A 19,064-nucleotide genomic window follows, 5' to 3' on the forward strand; every position below is an offset into this window, starting at 1 on the left:
GTCGAAACCAAAAAACATTCCTTTAGATTTCTGATTAATTGTTGAGGACGACCTATCAACATCTTTTGCTTGTAACACCTTTAGCCAGTCATGATCTCACTACGACAGAAGTTGAGGAATGCAATGTTAATATTGACTCTTAAGTCTCTACCTCAACATATCATTGTGCCTCCTGGAATTTAAATAAATTTATAAAAATGCCTTTTCTATAGCACTGGTTGCCTTGTATATTGGAAAAGAAGTCTTGCTCTTGATAGTGCCTAAGAAATTAAAAGAAAAAGCTAGCGCATTTCCTTCTTGCTATTTGACCTCTATAAATTTCACATTTTTGCCGCTTGAAACCGTTTTTGCAGTTTGATTGCCCTGTGTGCCCTCCTCACATTTCATTCTTGTTAATTAGTTTCTCGTGTATAGAAAACATTCATCATCTGTGTGCCCTCCTCGCATTTCATTCTTGCCACTGAATTGTCAAATTCTGTTGCTTCCTCCCATTAGAATTGTAGTTGTTTGCGAGTTCACTTTATTGCTGCACAGAAAATTCATTACCAAGAAGAAAGGTGCCTATTAAAGAAGGAAGTTCCATTTGCTCTTTAAAATCATGGTTATCATATGGGATGGTTAGGTCAACTATTTAAAGAAGGATCTCTAGTCATTTTGTTTATCACATGGTGATTCTTTATGAAATTCCAAATTCAACTAAAAAATGCATTATCATAAAGTAAAAGGAATAAAACTTCAATATTATTATCCTAATAAACTAAAAAATGGTATTAGAGTAAATGCATACACAAAACATGGGATAGAATTTTAAAGCATGAATGAATTATAAAAGGATAATGCTCTTTTCCAAATGTTAATAGTAAAACATTACCACAAGAAAACAATACTCACCACAACCTATCCGAAGAGGCTTACCTGAAGATGAAATCTCTTTTTTCATTAATAATCCCTTCACCAGCAGTGTACCTGGAGATTGCTCAAATACCTGCAAGCAAAATAAGCAAATGGGAACAAGGGTTGTCAATAAAATGTGACAGTAGCAGTATTAAATTGTCATTGTTGCTCTTTGATAATGTAGATACTATAATCCAACTTACAGAAACTCGAAATGTTAATCCTTGTGGCCAGGAATCTATGATGTTCTTTCCTTGAATTATTTTTGGTGCTATTTCATCCATTGACTTTATACCATATTTTAGTGAAATATCATTTATAGCTTCTTTACAGTTTGCATCTGGAAATGACACCTGCACAAAATACAGAATCAATACCTGGAAAGAAAAAAAAGATAGTGGAGATTTAAAGGTGCAGAAACATATCCAATGGTATGAACACTGGGGTGGCTTACCGTTACTGAAAATGAAGACAAATCAACTTTGCATGAAGCACTAAAAGCCTGGAAGAATTGCTCCACGGACTGCAATACTTGTAAAGCAGTACAAGAACGTTGAAGACCCTGAACCAGCCAATCTGTAAATCATCTAGTCAAATTATACCTTTACATGCATAAAGGAAAACATCTACTACTAATGCACAAAAAAAAACACATTGATGGGAAATCAAGTTAATCAAACAATATAGTCGTCAACTTGGGGAACAAAAAACAAAGCAGTACAGTCTATTGGACAGATATATGGTCATTGGTAGTTTAGAAGCAGTCTTAGAGGATAACGATTACAAATTTTTTGATTTTATTGTGAAAAAACAGCTTGTGGAAAAATAAATATGTCGACAGTTTGGGTTGGAAATAACAGTGGCTTATCAGTTGATTGAGTCAGCTACAACACTTGTTCATCTCTCCAAATTCTTTTCAAGTAATTATATTATGATTTTCAGTTTCATGCCAATTGTTTGACAAAATGCTCATTTTTAGAATAATGAAGAAATAAATCTGAAATTGATTCAAATAAGATTGAAAATGAAAGGCATTCCTCATTGTAATAATCCGGAAGTTATACTATTGGATTCTTTCATTTTTTAATATCTTCATTTGTAATAGATCCTTGGACGTGTTTGACGTATTTTTTATGACAGCATCTAACACAGAATAAAGTTGCCTAACAGTCACTTCACTCTCTCTTGATCAAAGTACGATTGTATGCTAAAATTGCAGTAAGTTCAGATAATCGACTCCAAGGTTCCTATATGCAATGGATGTGACTCAGTCGGTTGATGTGATATGCTGGTAATCCAAGGGGACTTACGTTCGAATCATTCTTTCACCTCTTTGCTGTGGCTGGAACTTCATCATCGGATATCGCAATTATGTGATGCTTCTGCTTAAACTGAAATGAACTGAAAATAAAGGGGAAAGGGTTAGAAGGATCTAAATCTACTCCTATGGACACTGATATCAATAGATAATGCTTTAGTGGAGAAATTCCAAATAAACCAAGCTCTACTTCGCCAAGTTTAACTACAACTCCGCAAGAACCAGTGCAATCTTCTAAGGATGTTGAAGGCTTTTCACATTGAGAAAGTGCATTTGAATACACAACACGGCGCAATCCAAATGACTATTTACAATCGAACTTAGCACAAATTTGGTGGCTTAGGCTAACTTTACACTGCAACTTATAATCAACAAGATGCAAAAAGTATGAACCATGGAAATTCATCAAACACCATTACATTCTCCATTGAAATCAAAGCACTGTATGTAATGTCCCCTTCTTAGCAGTGATCACTTCAATTGGACGATAGCCTATTACGGAGGCCCGTAGGCTAGTCGGGAGCAGTAATTAGGGTTCCATTTTTCCTAGCAGGATGCTTTGAAGGTTTTGGTGGCTTGTCTGTTGGAGTTTTGCAGTTCTGATTCTAGATTCTTTCTGGGTTTTCAGAGAGCTTCGCAATGATGTGACAAACCACTTGATCGGAGGACTTTTCGGACTTGCTAATTTTAGTAAGTTGTGATGGCTAATCAATATGTGGTTAAAATGCATTTGGACACTTACTATTTTTAGCAGTATGCTATTTTTAGCACTACAATTTTTCGCAAGGTTTCAATAGGGCAGTTCAGATGGCTATTTCTGGCAGGTCAATTTGAGCAAGATGGCCTTCCAGCATTCTTGGAGCTATTTTTGGCAAGTTGGAGCATATGTTCGGTGATTCATTGTTTTGGAAAAATGTTTTATAAAGTGAAATATTAGTTAAGGCATGATGGACGCCTTAGGGAGAAATAAATTAATTTTGAGATATATTTCACTTATTCATCATGGACAGCCCATTATATTTTATTGACATTTTTATAAAGTATATTTGCTACCTTGTGAGGGTCGACTTGGGAAGAAAGGGGAAATGAAATTAAAATTTCAAATTAATACAAAACTGATCGTGCATTTGGATTTGGCATCCATTTGGAAGGAATGTGAATTTGAATTTGGAGCCACCAAGGTTATAAATAAGAGTGTTGGGCTCTTGCTTTGCATCCATGAATATTTTGCAACGAAGTGTTGCCGAAATTTAGATTGATTGCTTCAAGGAATGCATACCTCGTAGCTCATTCTTGGCTTCTTGCTTGAGAGATAGCAACTAGTTGAGATTGTGAGGTTGTTCTTTACTCTAAAGAACAAATGGAATTCATTGAAATGGGGTCTTTTGATGTTTTCTGATATGTTTAGGGGTGTTTGTGAGTTTCCAGATTGTTGGTTTACTGTGGAGCTGAAGGTGAAATTCAATCATAAGTCTTTGAGAGATTTTTTGTTGCTTCTAGGTAGTCTCTCTATGTTTTACTTTGGCCTAGGTGTCCCTTCTTGCTAATTTTTCAGAGGTTTTTATGCAGATTTGAATTTTATAATAAAAATCGCCCCTCTCCAAGGTCGTATACCATTCCTGTGGCTGCATTGGGAATGCATGCAATATATGTTAGGTCCGATTTGCTGCTGGTTAGGGATTTTGGCTTGGACGTCTCCTCTCTAGGCTTCATTAGCATTTTGTTTTAGGACAATCCGTCGATTTTTGGAGGAGTTATGAGCATTTTAGCGTGTATCCATGTTGTTGGTTTGTATTTTCAGTTTGCTGGTTAAGTATATCAGACTTAGTGTTTGGAGTTTCGGGATTGTTTTTCTTGGTAGTGGATCTCTTAAAACTTGGGAAAAACATTGCACATCATTTGCAGTTGTTGGACAGTGATATTACTTCATTTGCAATTCATGCTTCATATTGTAATGCTGATTAGTAGTACTAACAGCAAACTTCATTCTGAATTGTTCCTTAATACCCATCGAATAAGTGGAAGTGGTTGGTTTACCGCCTGGTATTGTTCTTTGATCTTTCCAGTACTGTATTTATCAACTAATAATGTATTGCTCACACTACATAAGTGGTTGAGCCTTCTTTGGTTTGTAATTTCCCCCACTGAAAAGTGGAAGTGGCTGGTTATACTGGCAAGTAGTTGTTTAAGTTTCAATATTTCATTATCCCACTAAAAAGTGGAAGTGGCTGGTCTAACCACCAACATGTAATGCTTTCAAATGTTTCATCTTTGCTAACGCTAATGGGTGAAATTGTTGTGTTGAACTTGAGAAAAAACTAAGGGTGCCATTTAGGTGGTATCAGAGCTGGTTTTCCTACCAGCCTGTGAGTTCTGTTGAAGAATTTCTCCATGAGTGATAGAGAAATCAAATATTACAACAGAGAGCAAAAGAGACAGCAGTATCAGATTCCAATCGTTCTAGTTGAAGAGACTTTTTCAGAGGTTCTTAGAAACAGAGAGGCAACAGTTGAAACTATGGCTGAAAGAACGGCAAAACAGATTGAGACTCCCAAAGCAAGAGCGGAAAAAAAGTTTGACACCATGATGGACATGATGTCCCAATTGCTGGCCAAGCTTAATCAGAATTATAGTGGACTCCTAATCAACCCACTAATGGACTTGAAGCTAGCACTTCCAATAACCAAGGAGGAAATGGAAAAAACCATGGAGGAAATGGAAGCAACCATGGGAGTAACAATGGAGGTCATAATGGTGGAATCCCTGGAGCGTCAGTCTCTAGGCCTTTGCAAACTGTCTTCCTACCCAAGGAGACACCACAAGCTGAAATCGAGATACCCACAACTAATGAAGTGAGAAATAGTTATATGGAGTATGCTTCTCTCCCTACCGAGATTCGAGATATCCTCGCCCTAGATCAATATATGAATCAAAAGAAAAAGAGAAGTGGTGGAAGATATGAGAATCGCACTTTTGCTCCAAGAGATTACCAGCAAGCCCTTGGAAAAGTTACGTTAGCCCACTTTGATAGAAATCATAAGTGCTCAACTAGATCATGGGTCCAGAAGTTAGACAACTACTTGTCCTTGTGGTCGATGCCTGAAGAAGATGATATTAAATTCGCCACTTTGCATTTGGATGGGGCTGCTCATGAATGGCGGTATCATGGTCTGATCACTCTTGGCCATAGTTCGATTGTCTCCTACAATGAGTTCACTAATAAACTCAATGAAAGATTTGACACCAAAGATCCGGAGGTGAAATTTCATGAATTGGCTCAACTCAAACAGCAAGGTGCCTTGGATGCCTACATTGCCAATTTTCAAAGACTCTTCGTAATGGTTTCCAGCATCTCTAAAAAAAATCTAGTGGTCATTTTTACTGAAGGACTTGACGAGCCCTTGAAAGGTTGGGTTAAAGCCTTTGATCCGCCCACCTTGGCTGAAGCTATCAAAAAATCCAAAAGTATGGAGTTGGCTGCCCCAAAGTCGAAGTTCAGTCCAAGCATCTTCCTTATAGAAAGGACAAGAAGAAGTTCTCAAATCAGACCAAGAAGTTTCCTTCTAAGATGGATGATGAGCTCCGAAGGAAGAATTTGTGTTACACCTGCAAGGAACCATGGGCCCCGGGTCATAAGTGCTATGGGAAAGGCAGTGCACACCACATGGAGGCTTACTCTGCTGATGGATCAGAATCTGAAAATTCAGAACAGCAGACTGATAGGAGGGAAAGTGAGTATGAAGAGGTTCCGGAAGAGGTTGAAGAGAACCAAGAAGGTGGGGGATGCAGTGGCCCAACTTTCTAGTCTCCATAAGAATGAATCATTTTTTGTTCGTGGAGTGCTTGGAGAGCACCAAGTCATTGCCCTTATTGACACAAAGATGAAAGAATTGTTGCAAAGAGAAGCCTTATAACCGATGAAGTTGAAAGATTCAGAGTAATGGTGGCCGATGGTTCTACTCTCTTGCAACCGGATGGTCTCCAATATGTCTTTGAGGTTCGGAAATTATGAAGTCAAAGATGACTTCTATGTTGTCAGCATTGGAGGCACTGATGATGCAGTACTAGGCATACAATGGCTAAGATCTCTTGGAGAGATCGCTCTTAACCTGCAAACTATGGAATTGAAGTTCATGGTAGAATGGAGGCCCTCATGTTGTGTCATTGAAGAGGATGGAGAGGTTGATCCATCATGGTCAAGTGGAATGGGCAGCAAAATGTATGATCATGCCATCCGATCCTGTAGAAGAAAAGAGGCACTACCCTCCTGATATTCAAGAATTGATCACCAAGAGTAGTAAAATCTTTGATAGCCTACCCCTTGGGAAACCTCTTGAGAGAGGGACTGAGCACATTATTGAACTTGAAGAAGGAGCTAAGGCGGTCATCACTACTCCATACCGGCATCCAAAGAAGCAGAAGGATGAAATAGAAAAAGCCATCAAAGAACTCTTGGATATGGGATACATCCGGCCAAATAAGAGCCCCTTTGCTTCTGCAGTGGTTCTAGTCAAGAGGAAGGATGGGACCATGCGCATGTGCGTGGACTACCGAACTCTAAATCAGAAAACAATCAAAAATCGGTACCCCATACCCAAGATTGATGAGCTCATTAATGAGTTGCATAAAGTTGTTTTTCCCTCTAAGAATGATCTCAGATCAAGATACCATCAGATTAGAATGAGGGAGTCAAACATTGAGAAGACAGCTTTCAGATGCCATTTTAGGCATTTTGAGTTTCTAGTCATGCCCTTAGGGTTGACTAATGCTCCTACTACCTTCCAATCCTGTATGAACTAGATATTCAGAAGCAATTGAGGAAGTTTGTGCTTATCTTTTTTGATAATATCCTCATCTTCAGCAAATCTTGGGAGGAGCATTTGAAGCACTTGGATGAAGTGCTTAGCATTCTAGAGTTTGAATCGTTGTTTGCTAAAGAGTCCAAGTGTGAATTTGGGATGAAGGAGCTGCTTTACCTTGGTCACATCATCAGTGCGGATGGTAAAGGTTGATCCTGAAAAGATCAAGGCGGTTGTTGATTGGCCTCCATCTGAGAACTTGACTCATCCAAAGGAGTTCTTAGGTCTTTGTGGCTTCTACAGGAGATTTGTGAAGGGCTACTCTCAGATTGCAACTCCTCTTACAGATCTCACTAAAAAGGGAGCTTTTGTTTGGTCCAAAAAGGCACAAGGTGTTTTTGACAAGTTCAAAAATATTATGAGCTTGTGCCCTGTTTTGGCTATACCTGATTTTTCCAAGCCCTTTGAGCTGCATAGTGATGCATCTGGGGAAGGTATTGGTGTTGTTTTGATGCAAGAGAAGCATCTGATTGTGTTTGAGAGAAGGAAACTACAAGGACTTGAGAGGACTTACTCTATCTACGACAAGGAGATGCTTGTGATCATGCATGCATTGGCCAAGTTTAGACAATACTTGATGGGGAGTAAATTTGTTGTCAAAACTGATCACAATAGTCTCAAACACTTTATGCACCAAAAGGACTTGAAGGAAAGGCAGCAAAAGTGGGTGAGTAAGGTACAAGCTTACGATTTTGACATTGAGTATGTCAAGGGCAAAAACAACATTGTGACAGATGCCCTTTCAAAAAGGCCTCACTCGAACTCTTTGTGTGAGCTTACTGCTGATTGGAAGGACTTGATACTTGCTGATTATGCCAAAAATCCATTTGCAACCAGCATTTTGGAGGGTACTTTTCATGATGAAAGGTACAAGGCGGTTGATGGGTTGATACTCTACAAAGGAAGGATCCTTTTGCTGCCCGAATCTAAGCTCAAGAAGAAAGTTTTGCAGGCTTTCCATGACATTCTTCTTGCTGGTCATCAAGGATATTTCAAGACATATCGGCAGATTCGCGAGAGGTTCTCTTCGAAGGGGTTGAAAAATGATGTTTTGAGCTACATTAAGGAGTGTCACACTTGTCAAATGAGCAAAAATGAGCATACTCATCCAGCTGATTTGTTGCAGCCTCTACCAATTCCCAATCAAAAATGGGAAAGCATATCAATGGATTTCATCATGGGATTGCCAAGAGCTCAGGGCAAGGATTGCATCTATGTTGTGGTGGATAGATTGACCAAGTTTGCTCAATTTTTTGCAATCACCAGCTCATTTACAGCAGCTCAAGTTGCAGATGTATTCTTTCATGAGGTGTTTAGACTGCATGGGTTGCCAAAAAACATTGTGAGTGATAGGGAAAGCAAGTTCCTAAGCACTTTTTGGCAAGAGGTTTTCAGATTGTGTGGTGCAGTGCTCACTCCGAGCACTAGTTATCACCCACAGAGTGATGGGCAAACGGAGATTGTAAACAAGTGGTGGGAGGGCTATCTAAGGAATTATGTCTCGAAGCAACAAAGAGCTTGGGTGAGATGGCTACACTTAGGGGAGTACTGCTACAGTTCATCTTACCACATGTCCATCAGAATGTCTCTCTTCATGGCACTCTACAAATACGAGGCCCCTAACTTTTCTGATTTGATGTTTGGTGATAGCAAAGCCCCACAAGCAAAGATATGGTGCAGCAGTGTCAAGATATTTTTAAGGCTTTGAAGAATAATCTCCAGATTGCACAGAATCAGCAGGAGTTGTATGCTAACCAGCAACGTATAGAGCGCACATTTGAGGTTGGAGACATGGTCTATCTTAAGCTTCAGCCTTTCAGACAGTCCACTCTCAAGAAGAGTGGAGCGGAGAAACTCAAGCCACATTTCTATGGGTCGTTCAGAGTCATTTGGAGAATTGGTGCAATGGCTTATGAGTTGGAGTTGCCAACGAGTAGCAAAGTTCACAATGTCTTCCACATGTCTCACCTTAAGAAGGCACTTGGACACAATGTAGTTGTCTCTTCTAATCTACCGCCTTTGGATGAGGAAGGACAGTTGGTGTCGATTCCATAAGAGATCATCGATTTCAGAGAACGCTCTTTGAGGAGAAGGACAATCAAGGAGTATTTAGTGAAGTGGAAGAATTTGCCTATGGAGGATGCTACTTGGGAGAATGGGGAGATTTTGCAACATCCAAGCTTGCGATTGCTTAAGGACAAGCAATCTTGGAAAGGGCGGACTGTAATGTCCCCTTTTCAACAGTGATCAGTTCAGTTGGCTATCAGCCTATTCCGAAAGCCCATAGGCTAGTCAGGAGTAGTAATTAGGGTTTCTTTTTTTCAACGAGGATGCTTTGGCAGTTTTGGTGGCTTGTCTATTGGAGTTTTGCAGTTCTGATTCCGGATTCCTTTTGGGTTTTTAGAGAGCTTCGCGATGATGTGACATGCAACTGGATCGGAGGACTTTTCTAGACTTACTATTTTTATCATGTTGTGATAGCTACTCAATATGTGGTTAAAATGCATTTGGACACACTTACTATTTTTAGCAGTATGTTATTTTTAGTAAGTGTTACTTTTTGCAATACTATTTTTAGCAAGGTTTCAGATGGCTATTTCTAGCAGGTCAGTTTGAGCAGATGGTCTTCCAACATTCTTGAACCTATTTTTGGCAAGTCGGAGCTTATGTTGGACGATTCATTGTTTTGGAAAAAATGTTTTATAAAGTGAAATATTAGTTAAGGCATGATGGACGCCTTAGGGAGAAATAAATTAATTTTGTGATATATTTCACTTATTCATCTTGGACGCCCCATTATATTTTATTGACATTTTTATAAAGTATATTTGCTACCTTGTGAGGGTCGACTTGGGAAGATAGGGGAAATGAAATGCAAATTTCAAATTAATACAAAAATGATCGTGCATTTGGGTTTGGCGTCCATTTGGAGGGAATGTGAATTTGAATTTGGAGCACCAAGGTTATAAATAAAAGTGTTGGGCTCTTGTTTTGCATCCATGAATATTTTGCAACAAAGTATTGCCGAAATTTAGATTGATTGCTTTGAGGAATGCATACCTCCTAGCTCGTTCTTGGCTTCTTGCTTGAGAGATAGCAACTAGTTGAGATTGTGAGGTTGTTATTTACTCTAAAGAACAAATGGAATTCATTGAAATGGGGTTTTTTTATGTTTTTTGATATGTTTAGGGGTGTCTATGAGTTTCCAGATTGCTGGTTTACTGTGGAGCTGAAGGTGAAATTCAATCACAAGTCTTTGAGAGATTTTTTGTTGCTTCTAGGTAGTCTCTCTATGTTTTACTTTGGCCTAGGCGTCCCTTCTTGCTAAATTTCAGAGGTTTTTATGCAGATTTGAATTTTATAATAAAAATCGCCCCTCTCCAAGGCCGTTTACCATTCCTGTGGCTGCATTGGGAAGCGTGCAATATATGTTAGGTCTGATTTGCTGCTGGTTAGAGGTTTTGGCTTGGACGTCTCCTCTCTATGCTTCATTAGCATTTTGTTTTAGGGCAATCCGTCAATTTTTGGAAGAGTTATGAGCATTTTAGCGTGTATCCATGTTGTTGGTCTGTATTTTCAGTTTGTTGGTTAAGTATATCAGACTTAGTGTTTGGAGTTTTGGGGTTGTTTTTCTTGGTAGTGGATCTCTTAAAACTTGGGAAAAACATTGCACATCATTTGCAGCTGTTGGACAGCGATATTACTTGATTTGCAATTCATGCATCATATTGTAATGCTGATTAGTAGTACTAACAGCAAACTTCATTCTGAATTGTTCCTTAATACCCACTGAATAAGTGGAAGAGGCTGGTTTACCGCCTGGTATTGTTCTTTGATCTTTCCAATACTTTATTTATCAACTAAAAATGTATTGCTCCCACTGCATAAGTGTTTGAGCCTTCTTTGGTTTGTAATTTTCCCCACTGAAAAGTGGAAGTCGCTGGTTATATCGCCAAGTAGTTGTTTAATTTTCAGTATTTACCGCCTGGTATTGTTCTTTGATCTTTCCAGTACTTTATTTATCAACTAAAAATGTATTGCTCCCACTGCATAAGTGGTTGAGCCTTCTTTGGTTTGTAATTTTCCCCACTAAAAAGTGGAAGTGGCTGGTCTAACCACCAACATGTAATGCTTTCAAATGTTTCATCTTTGCTAACACTAATGGGCGAAATTGTTGTGTTGAACTTGGGAAAAAATTAAGGGGGCCATTTCACTATACTACTTCTACTCTAAGCGAGGAAGGTGAAACCATGCAAGTTTTGAAAAATAACTTAAGTGGACACTATCAGAGAACAATGTTTCATTGTTATTGTCTCAAAAACTTATCGCAACAATTTCATTCAAATCTCCCTTTCTTTACAAATGAGGGTGGTCACCCCTTTATATAGGCTTCATGCCTTGGCTACATGCAAAACCCTAATTAGGGTTTTCCCTTAAAGATTCCCCACACATGATGCAACAAGGTGGGAATCAACAATAAATGCCCATTATGCCCGTATACAATTAATTACAATCCTATCAAAAATGGCACCCATAAAGCATCAATTAACCATTACATTCAGAAGTGCCCACTATGCAATTAATGCACCCTCATGCAAAAGATAACCCATTGTGCAATAAAGATTCCTCCATGCAAAACTGCTCACGCTGCCATAAATGCCCATCGTCCCCCCATGCGACGGCTGCATGCAAAAGAATCTGCCATAATGCCTTAAATGTGATGATTGCATGGAAAAAAATGCTCCATTAATTCATCATGCGCTGACCTGGCTGACATTGGCAAGAAACCCTAGAAGAGAGAAAACCCATGGAGAGAGAAAACTTTATCCGGGAGGCATTTTCTTGAAGTTTTGAATTTTCCTTGTTCTAGAGGAGATTTTTCATCAATTTTCAACATCTAATTTTTAGGGATTTTCCCAATTTTAAGTTCCAAATCTGAAAGAATTTTGAAAATTTGGATGAATTTTGATGCTTGAAAATGGAATTTTTGTTCTACTCATCCTTAATTCCTTCCTTGCCTTGGAATTTTCATCTTCAATTGATTTTGAGCGTGGAATTCACCATGTGAAGGAAATTTCACTTTTTCTTTGATTTTCATTGACTTCCCCTTTTGGGCGCTACAAATCTGACTTGGGCACCATTTGAGCATGATGAAGGAATTTTTTCATTAGATAACTTTTCATTAGTACCCTAGTTTTGGCGCCCAGTTCTCAACTTGGGCACTAATTCCTCATCATGGAGGAATTTCACAAATTTCAACTTTTCCAGAGCACCCCCTATTTGGCGTCTTGCCTTGGACTTGGGCGCTAAAATGCTTATGTAGAGGAAATTCCTCTCGATTCATTTTTTTCATGGCCTCCTTGGTTTGGCGCCCGACTCCCGACTTGGGCGACATTTTGCTGCAGAGGGGGAATTTTTTTATTTTCATGTTTTCCATGGCACCTTGATTTTGGCGCCTGAGTATCTCCTTGGCCACTGATTTGGCATCATGAATGAATTTATGGTGCACACCCTGGTTTTAGTGCCCTCCATCCTTCTTGGGCGCTATTTGGGCATGGTCAAGGAGAATGTGGGTGGAGGAAAATTCCTCCACCACCCCTCTTTAGCGCCCATCTTCACTCTAGAGTGCCAAATCACCTAGGCCTAAGATTATCATTTGTTCTTGATCATACTTGCCCACTTCCGCCTTGGCAAGGATTCGTGCTTCATTCTTCGCCCATACTTAGTCAATTTTCTGTTAATGTTGTGTAGCTTCTGTCAAATAATTCCGATCGTCGAAATCAAATGCTTAAGTGGCCAATTGGCCTTAAGCATTTGATAGTTGCTTTATCCTTGCAAGTTATGTTAAATTAGCTTATATGTATTGTCACTGAAATATTTGTAATTGATGATTGGATTTAATACTCATATTAATATATATTACAAATGTATATATGTATCTATATATCTATATATACAATAATGTTTGTGATTTACATTATTGATATATATGTATATATGATATATACATACATTTTTGTAATAAAGAAAAAGTTGATTATGAAATATGTTTATTAAAACCAAAGATCGATATAATCGACTTGTTACATTTAATCGCTTGACAAATATTAGTCGACTTAAAGTTGAATTGGTTAATTATACCATCTTGCATCTTAGCGTATTGTCTTTAATGTTTATCGGTCTAACCCTCACGGGTTCGTGGAGACATGTCTCTACATGGATGCTATTCCACATAGAGGCATGCCTCTACGTAGGCATGCCTCCACACCATTGTATATATGGTGTATAGCTGCGGTTAAGGGACAATATATAAATTGGAAATATTGAACTAGCCGGCCTGCACAAAATAAAAACGAACATTGTTGTTACATATTCATATTCATTGAAATACAAATCATAAATTCTGATTGTTGTTTCTTACTTGCTTATGTTCAAAAGAGATCAAATCAATATATGATAAAAGAAGTACTTTGATAAATAAAATAACCCTTAGCATTCTCAAATCTGATAAAATTAACATTTTCGACCATTTTCCAGATTCAAGATGCTACATTTGGAGTTGAAGTGCTTTGTTGCCAAACTTAGAAGATTTTCAGTGCTTTCCACTTTTGGAATGGGAATCCATACTTAGCCAAATTTCAATCAATTAACCTGCTTTTTCGACTTTACGGATTTAGAAATGTTTAGGAATGCTTAGTCTATAGTGTCTACCTGTGAAGAAACTACCAAAAATAGACTTTCCCAAAATAGTTAGTGTTTCAAAATGTTAGGATCAGGGCAGAACAGGTCTAAAAGCACTTACTAAAAATAGTAAGTTTGATTTTTGGCAAAATTAGACCAATCCGAGAGGCAATGAAATCCCTAAAAATAGGAACTTTCTAAAAATAGAAAGTTGCTCAGAATTCACGTGTAGGTTCCTCAAAGGTTCTTGATTCCAGTACAAAGTTCAATTTTTCCAAAACCCTAAAGGAGAGGCCTCAAATCCAAGTCTGAAGGATGAAACCCTAAAACGGACAAAACGGGGTCCAAACTTAGCCAAATTTGCTCTAATGAGCTATAGACTTGATCAAATTGACCCCTAAACACTTGTAAACTGGGAGGACTGACGAGACTGCAGCGAAAAGACCCAACAAACAAAAGCCAAAAGACCGAGAGGGCCTAAAAAGTAGGGGGGTCCCCATTTGCAATGGGGCGATGTGTGAAAACGTCACAACAGGATGGTAATACCACCAATCCCATTTTAATTTTCTATTTTACTTCGCCTTGCATGGCATGAATTGAAACTGGATGAGTTAAGACTAAATGGTTATTTTTCGACCGATTTCTCTCACATGTGGCTGCCATGGAGAGGTGTACCAAACCAGATCAAGATAGATAGTACCCCAAGATTAAGATTGATGATAACAGAATATGGGGAAAACAATGAAATTCTTTTCCTAGAAACGGACCTAGGAAACTACAGACCAAAAGTTGCAGAGGTTTTGATGCTTCAAAACCCAGTTGAAAAGATAGAAGAAAATCATGAGATTGAGAATTCCACAGAAGTAGTAATAGAAAGTGATCATGATACAGATGAGGAAATTGATATGTTTGAAAGTTTCAGAGGATTTGTGTTCAAGAATATCCAGCAGGAAGTTGAGTTAGGCAACCATGCCCGCATTCAAAATTTGTTGTTGCCTAATTGGTGCCGAATTCATGATACTGCTCATTCTGAATTCTCTTGCGCAATGTGCAAGGTAGCTTTGAATCAGATACACGAGAATTCCTGAAATTCTGACACATGAAGAAATTAGAGAGGCCTCTCCTAGGCCAAATGAAGAAATTACAAATGAAACCAAAGAAGAAATACATGACGAAGATCAAGTTTGGACATTGAGATTTGATGGTTCAAAGTCAAAGAAAGGATCAGGAGCCGGATTTGAATTAATAAATCCCTCTGGGGAAACTTATTTGGCCTCCCATAGATTGCAGTTTCCATGTACGAACAATGTTGCTGAGTATGAATCCTTAGTTCATGGATTGTTGTTAGCCATTCAGAAGAAAGTGAAGATTTTACATGTGTTTGGAGATTCAGAGATTGTAGTAAGACAAGTGCGGAAGCAATATGTCTGCCACGACAAAAGATTGACAAAGTACCGCAACAGGATATGGGATCTCATCGAGAGCTTTGATGCTTTCAATATCAAGTCAATATACAAATCACAGAATCAAGTGGCAAATGCACTTGCACAGGCTGCTAGTTCCTTGGCACCCATCGCCATGGAAGGATTAAAGAAGTTTACAGTGGAACTCGCATCAATTCCATCCGTACCAGATAATGTCACCAATTTCCAAGTTTTTGAAGATGATAAACATATATTGGATTTTCTGACAAATACAGATGTTTTCCTGAGTCAGGTTATTGATGAAGAGGAAGCCGAAGAAGCAGAATATGATTCAGATGGTATCCTAGAGTTGAAGACAAACTTCATTCCTACGGGAATGATAGAGTTAGAAAGTATGTTTGATAGAGATAAAATGAAGATAGAAAGATTGCATGACTCAAGTGGAAGTGCCTGTGAAACGGTGAATTTGGGAAATGACAACAAAGTTAAGAATGTATTCATAGGGAAAACATGCACACCTAGCGAAAGGGAAGGCATATTAAAGAACATGAGAGATTTTCCTGATGTGATTGCATGGGGATATGATGATTTGAAAACATATGACACATCAATCATTACACATACTATTCCCTTGAAGCCAGCTAGTAAGCCATTTAGGCAGAGACAGAGGCCAATGAACCCTTTGCTGGAGCCTCTTATATATCAAGAAGTGAAGAAATTGCTATCAGCAAGGATTATCTTTCCTGTGCGACACTCAACGTGGGTCGCCAATCTGGTCCCAGTTAGAAAGAAGAGTGGAGAGATAAGGCTTTGTGTTGATTTCAGAAATTTGAATAGAGCATCAGAAAAAGATAACTACCCACTTCCATCATTGGATGAGGTTTTACAGATTGTGAATGGATCGCAGATGATGTCCTTTTTGGACGGATATTTAGGATACAATCAGGTGATGGTAGAATATGAAGATAGATTAAAGACAACCTTCACCACAAAGTGGGGTACGTTTGCATACAGAAGGATGCCATTTGGCTTAATCAATGCTGGAGCCACATTCCAGAGAGCTATGGACATTGCATTTCAAGATTTGATTGGAAAATGCATCATTTACATGGATGACATTACAATTTTCTCAAGGAAAAGAGAAGACCACATTGAAGATTTGAGAAAAGTATTTCAAAGATGCAGAAAATACAGGATATCCCTTAATCCCAAGAAATGCATATTCGGGGTTACAGAAGGTAAATTGTTAGGACACATTATCTCGGAGAAAGGAATCTCCATTGATCCAGAAAGAGTTGAGGCTATATCTAAGATAAACCTCCCGAGCAGTAAGAAAGAACTGAAGTCCTTCTTTGGTAAGATTAATTTTGTGAGGAAATTTATCTCCGGATTTGCTGAGATAATACGACCACTGAATGAAATGTTGAAGAAAGATGCTAAGATAGATTGGACGACAGAAGCAAGGAAAGCATTTGAAGAAATCAAGTCCACCATCGTTGAGGCTCCTGTTTTGGTTAGTCCTAATTATGCGAGGCCTTTTTATGTGTATTCATTCTCCTCAGAACATACTTGTGCTGCAGTCCTTACACAGAAAAACGAAGATAAAGATGAACATCCCATAGCATTTATGAGTGCACCGTTGAAAGATGCGGAGCTGAGATATCCGAACGTAGAGAAACAAGCTTATGTTTTGGTGAAAGCAATAAAGAAATTCAGACATTACATCTTTAGGGCAAAAGTTCATGCCATTGTCCCAGATGCAGCAGTTAAGACGCTCCTTATGCAGAATGAATTAGGAGAAAGAAGAGGAAAGTGGATCGCCACTATCCAGGAGTACGACATTGAGATACAACCAATGAGACTTGTTCGAGGTCAAGCCTTAGCGCAGACTCTAGCAGTTGATGGACCCGGATTAGTCCAACAAGTCTATGCAATTGAAGACGTCACTCCAGATGAATGGTATAAAGATATTGTTTGCTATTTATTGAACCATAGATGCCCCGCGCATATGGCCCCAGCTCAGAAGAGAGCATTAAGATTGAAGTGTCAGCATTTTATGTTACAAGGCTCGGTTTTATACCGAAGAAACCATGAAGGAATATATTTGAGATGTGTTGGAAAGAATGAAGCTAAACAGATTGTGGAACAATTTCACAATAGATTTGGGACAGGTCATGGTGCAAGCTTGGCTACTGCTCACCAAATTCTGAGAGCAGGCTATTACTGGCCTACCTTGTTCCGAGATACTCATGAACATGTGAAGACATGTCACACATGCCAGGTTGCTGCCGTTCGAGAGAAGAATCCAGCCATGCCGTTGCAGCCCGTGATCGAGTCCAGACCTTTCACTATGTGGGGTATCGACTTCATTGGTATGATCAATCCACCTTCCTCTGCGCAACACAGGTACATTCTAACCGCGACTGATTACTGTACTCGGTGGTCAGAAGCTCAAGCTTTGAAGTTATGTACAACTGATGCCATGATTAAATTTTTAGAGGAGAGCATCATTACCAGGTTTGGTTGTCCACATGCTATTGTTTGTGATAATGGTTCTTCCTTTACATCATTAAAATTTTCAAATTGGGCTTTTGAATATAGTATAACCCTTAAGTTTTCATCGAATTATTATCCTCAGGGTAATGGGTTAGCCGAATCTACGAACAAGAATTTGCTGAGTGTGATTAGGAAATTGTTAGAGAAAAATCCGAAGGATTGGCACACACAATTGAGATTCGCCCTTTGGGCAGATAGAACAAGAGTTAAGAATTCATTGGGGACATCCCTATATTTTCTGGTATATGGCCAAGAGCCTGTCTTCCCCGTACAACTGAGGATTCCTACATTGAGATTCATACAAGATTATATGGAGGGCGAAGACAGAGTGCAAATGAGACTGACACAGTTGATGAATTTAGAAGAAAAAAGAGATAAAGCATTAGAGAATTTCGCCAAACATCAGGGCATAGTTAAGAGATGGTTTGACAGACAAGCACGGGTAAAAGCCTTTAGAATTTCTGACCTAGTGCTATATTGGGATAAAGCCCATGAAAGAAGGGGAGATCACGACAAATTTGACAAACTATGGAAAGGCCCCTATCAGATTGCTGAGATACTGGGAGAAAATGCATTCAAGCTGAGAACCTTAACTGGTGAGGATGTTCCGTTGCCCGTCAATGGACAATTCCTCAAGCATTACTTCCAACCTTAGGTTTTTTTCGAAGCCTACCCCTCGTATCATAGTTAGAATAGGTCTGCTTTGGTTTGCCTTAGTTTAGAGTTTGCTTCCGGTTCTGCTGTAGGGTTTTGGTTCGGCTTTGCTTAGGTGCTGGTTCGAGGGATATCCGCTTGTGACATGGGAGTTGTTGTCAAGACACACTCTGCGTTTCACTTGGTTTTGTTTAGTCCATTTCTTGAGCGATACCCCATGAAGTTCTTGGAATTAGAGATTGTTTTTGTATAGTGTATCATAGGTTGAATCCGTATTTGACTGGATTGGAAAACTTTTATTGTATTTTGACGCTGACATCATTTGATTATTATATTTCACATATTAATTTTATCCGAGTTATTATAAATTCTCAGGTGAAGCTGTGACTAGTGAAAAATCTATATATCCTGCTTCAGTGCCATTATAATTCTCGAACCCAAGTAAGTTTATTACTTATGAGCCAAATGAATTGACGGAATTTGAAAGAACGCAAAAGCGAAATATCAAAAGAAAAAGAAAGAAATGCAAAAGAAGTGCAAAGAAATGAAATATCTAAATTGGCTAGTGGGAATATGCGAGTAACTCCACCGGGGCTATAGACGCCTAGCTGGCAGTGGAGCAATATTCGTGAGGTTATAATCGGCCGCCTGCGAAGTATGGACATCTTACGTAGCTAG

The 19,064-nt window shown here is 38.8% G+C and overlaps 1 protein-coding gene across 6 annotated transcripts in view; it reads right to left on the reverse strand.

The window, feature by feature from the left end:
* LOC131049995 (uncharacterized) overlaps nucleotides 1–19,064 on the reverse strand; it is a 92,944-nt gene that overhangs the window by 31,319 nt on the left and 42,561 nt on the right. For 3 of the 6 annotated variants that reach the window (XM_057984128.2, XM_057984140.2, XM_057984133.2), the window contains exons 4-6: nucleotides 1,349–1,456; nucleotides 1,098–1,247; nucleotides 916–985 (exon numbers count right to left, since the gene is read on the reverse strand). In XM_057984128.2, coding sequence (XP_057840111.2) covers nucleotides 916–985; nucleotides 1,098–1,247; nucleotides 1,349–1,456 — 328 coding nt within the window. Of the gene's footprint in view, nucleotides 1–70; nucleotides 527–891; nucleotides 986–1,097; nucleotides 1,248–1,348; nucleotides 1,471–19,064 lie in introns of those variants that run through there. The other 3 variants (XM_057984148.2, XM_057984120.2, XM_057984156.2) reach the window with 3 other exon arrangements.

Source organism: Cryptomeria japonica, chromosome 5, assembly GCF_030272615.1.
Source record: "Cryptomeria japonica chromosome 5, Sugi_1.0, whole genome shotgun sequence".
Lineage (NCBI taxonomy): Eukaryota > Viridiplantae > Streptophyta > Pinopsida > Cupressales > Cupressaceae > Cryptomeria > Cryptomeria japonica.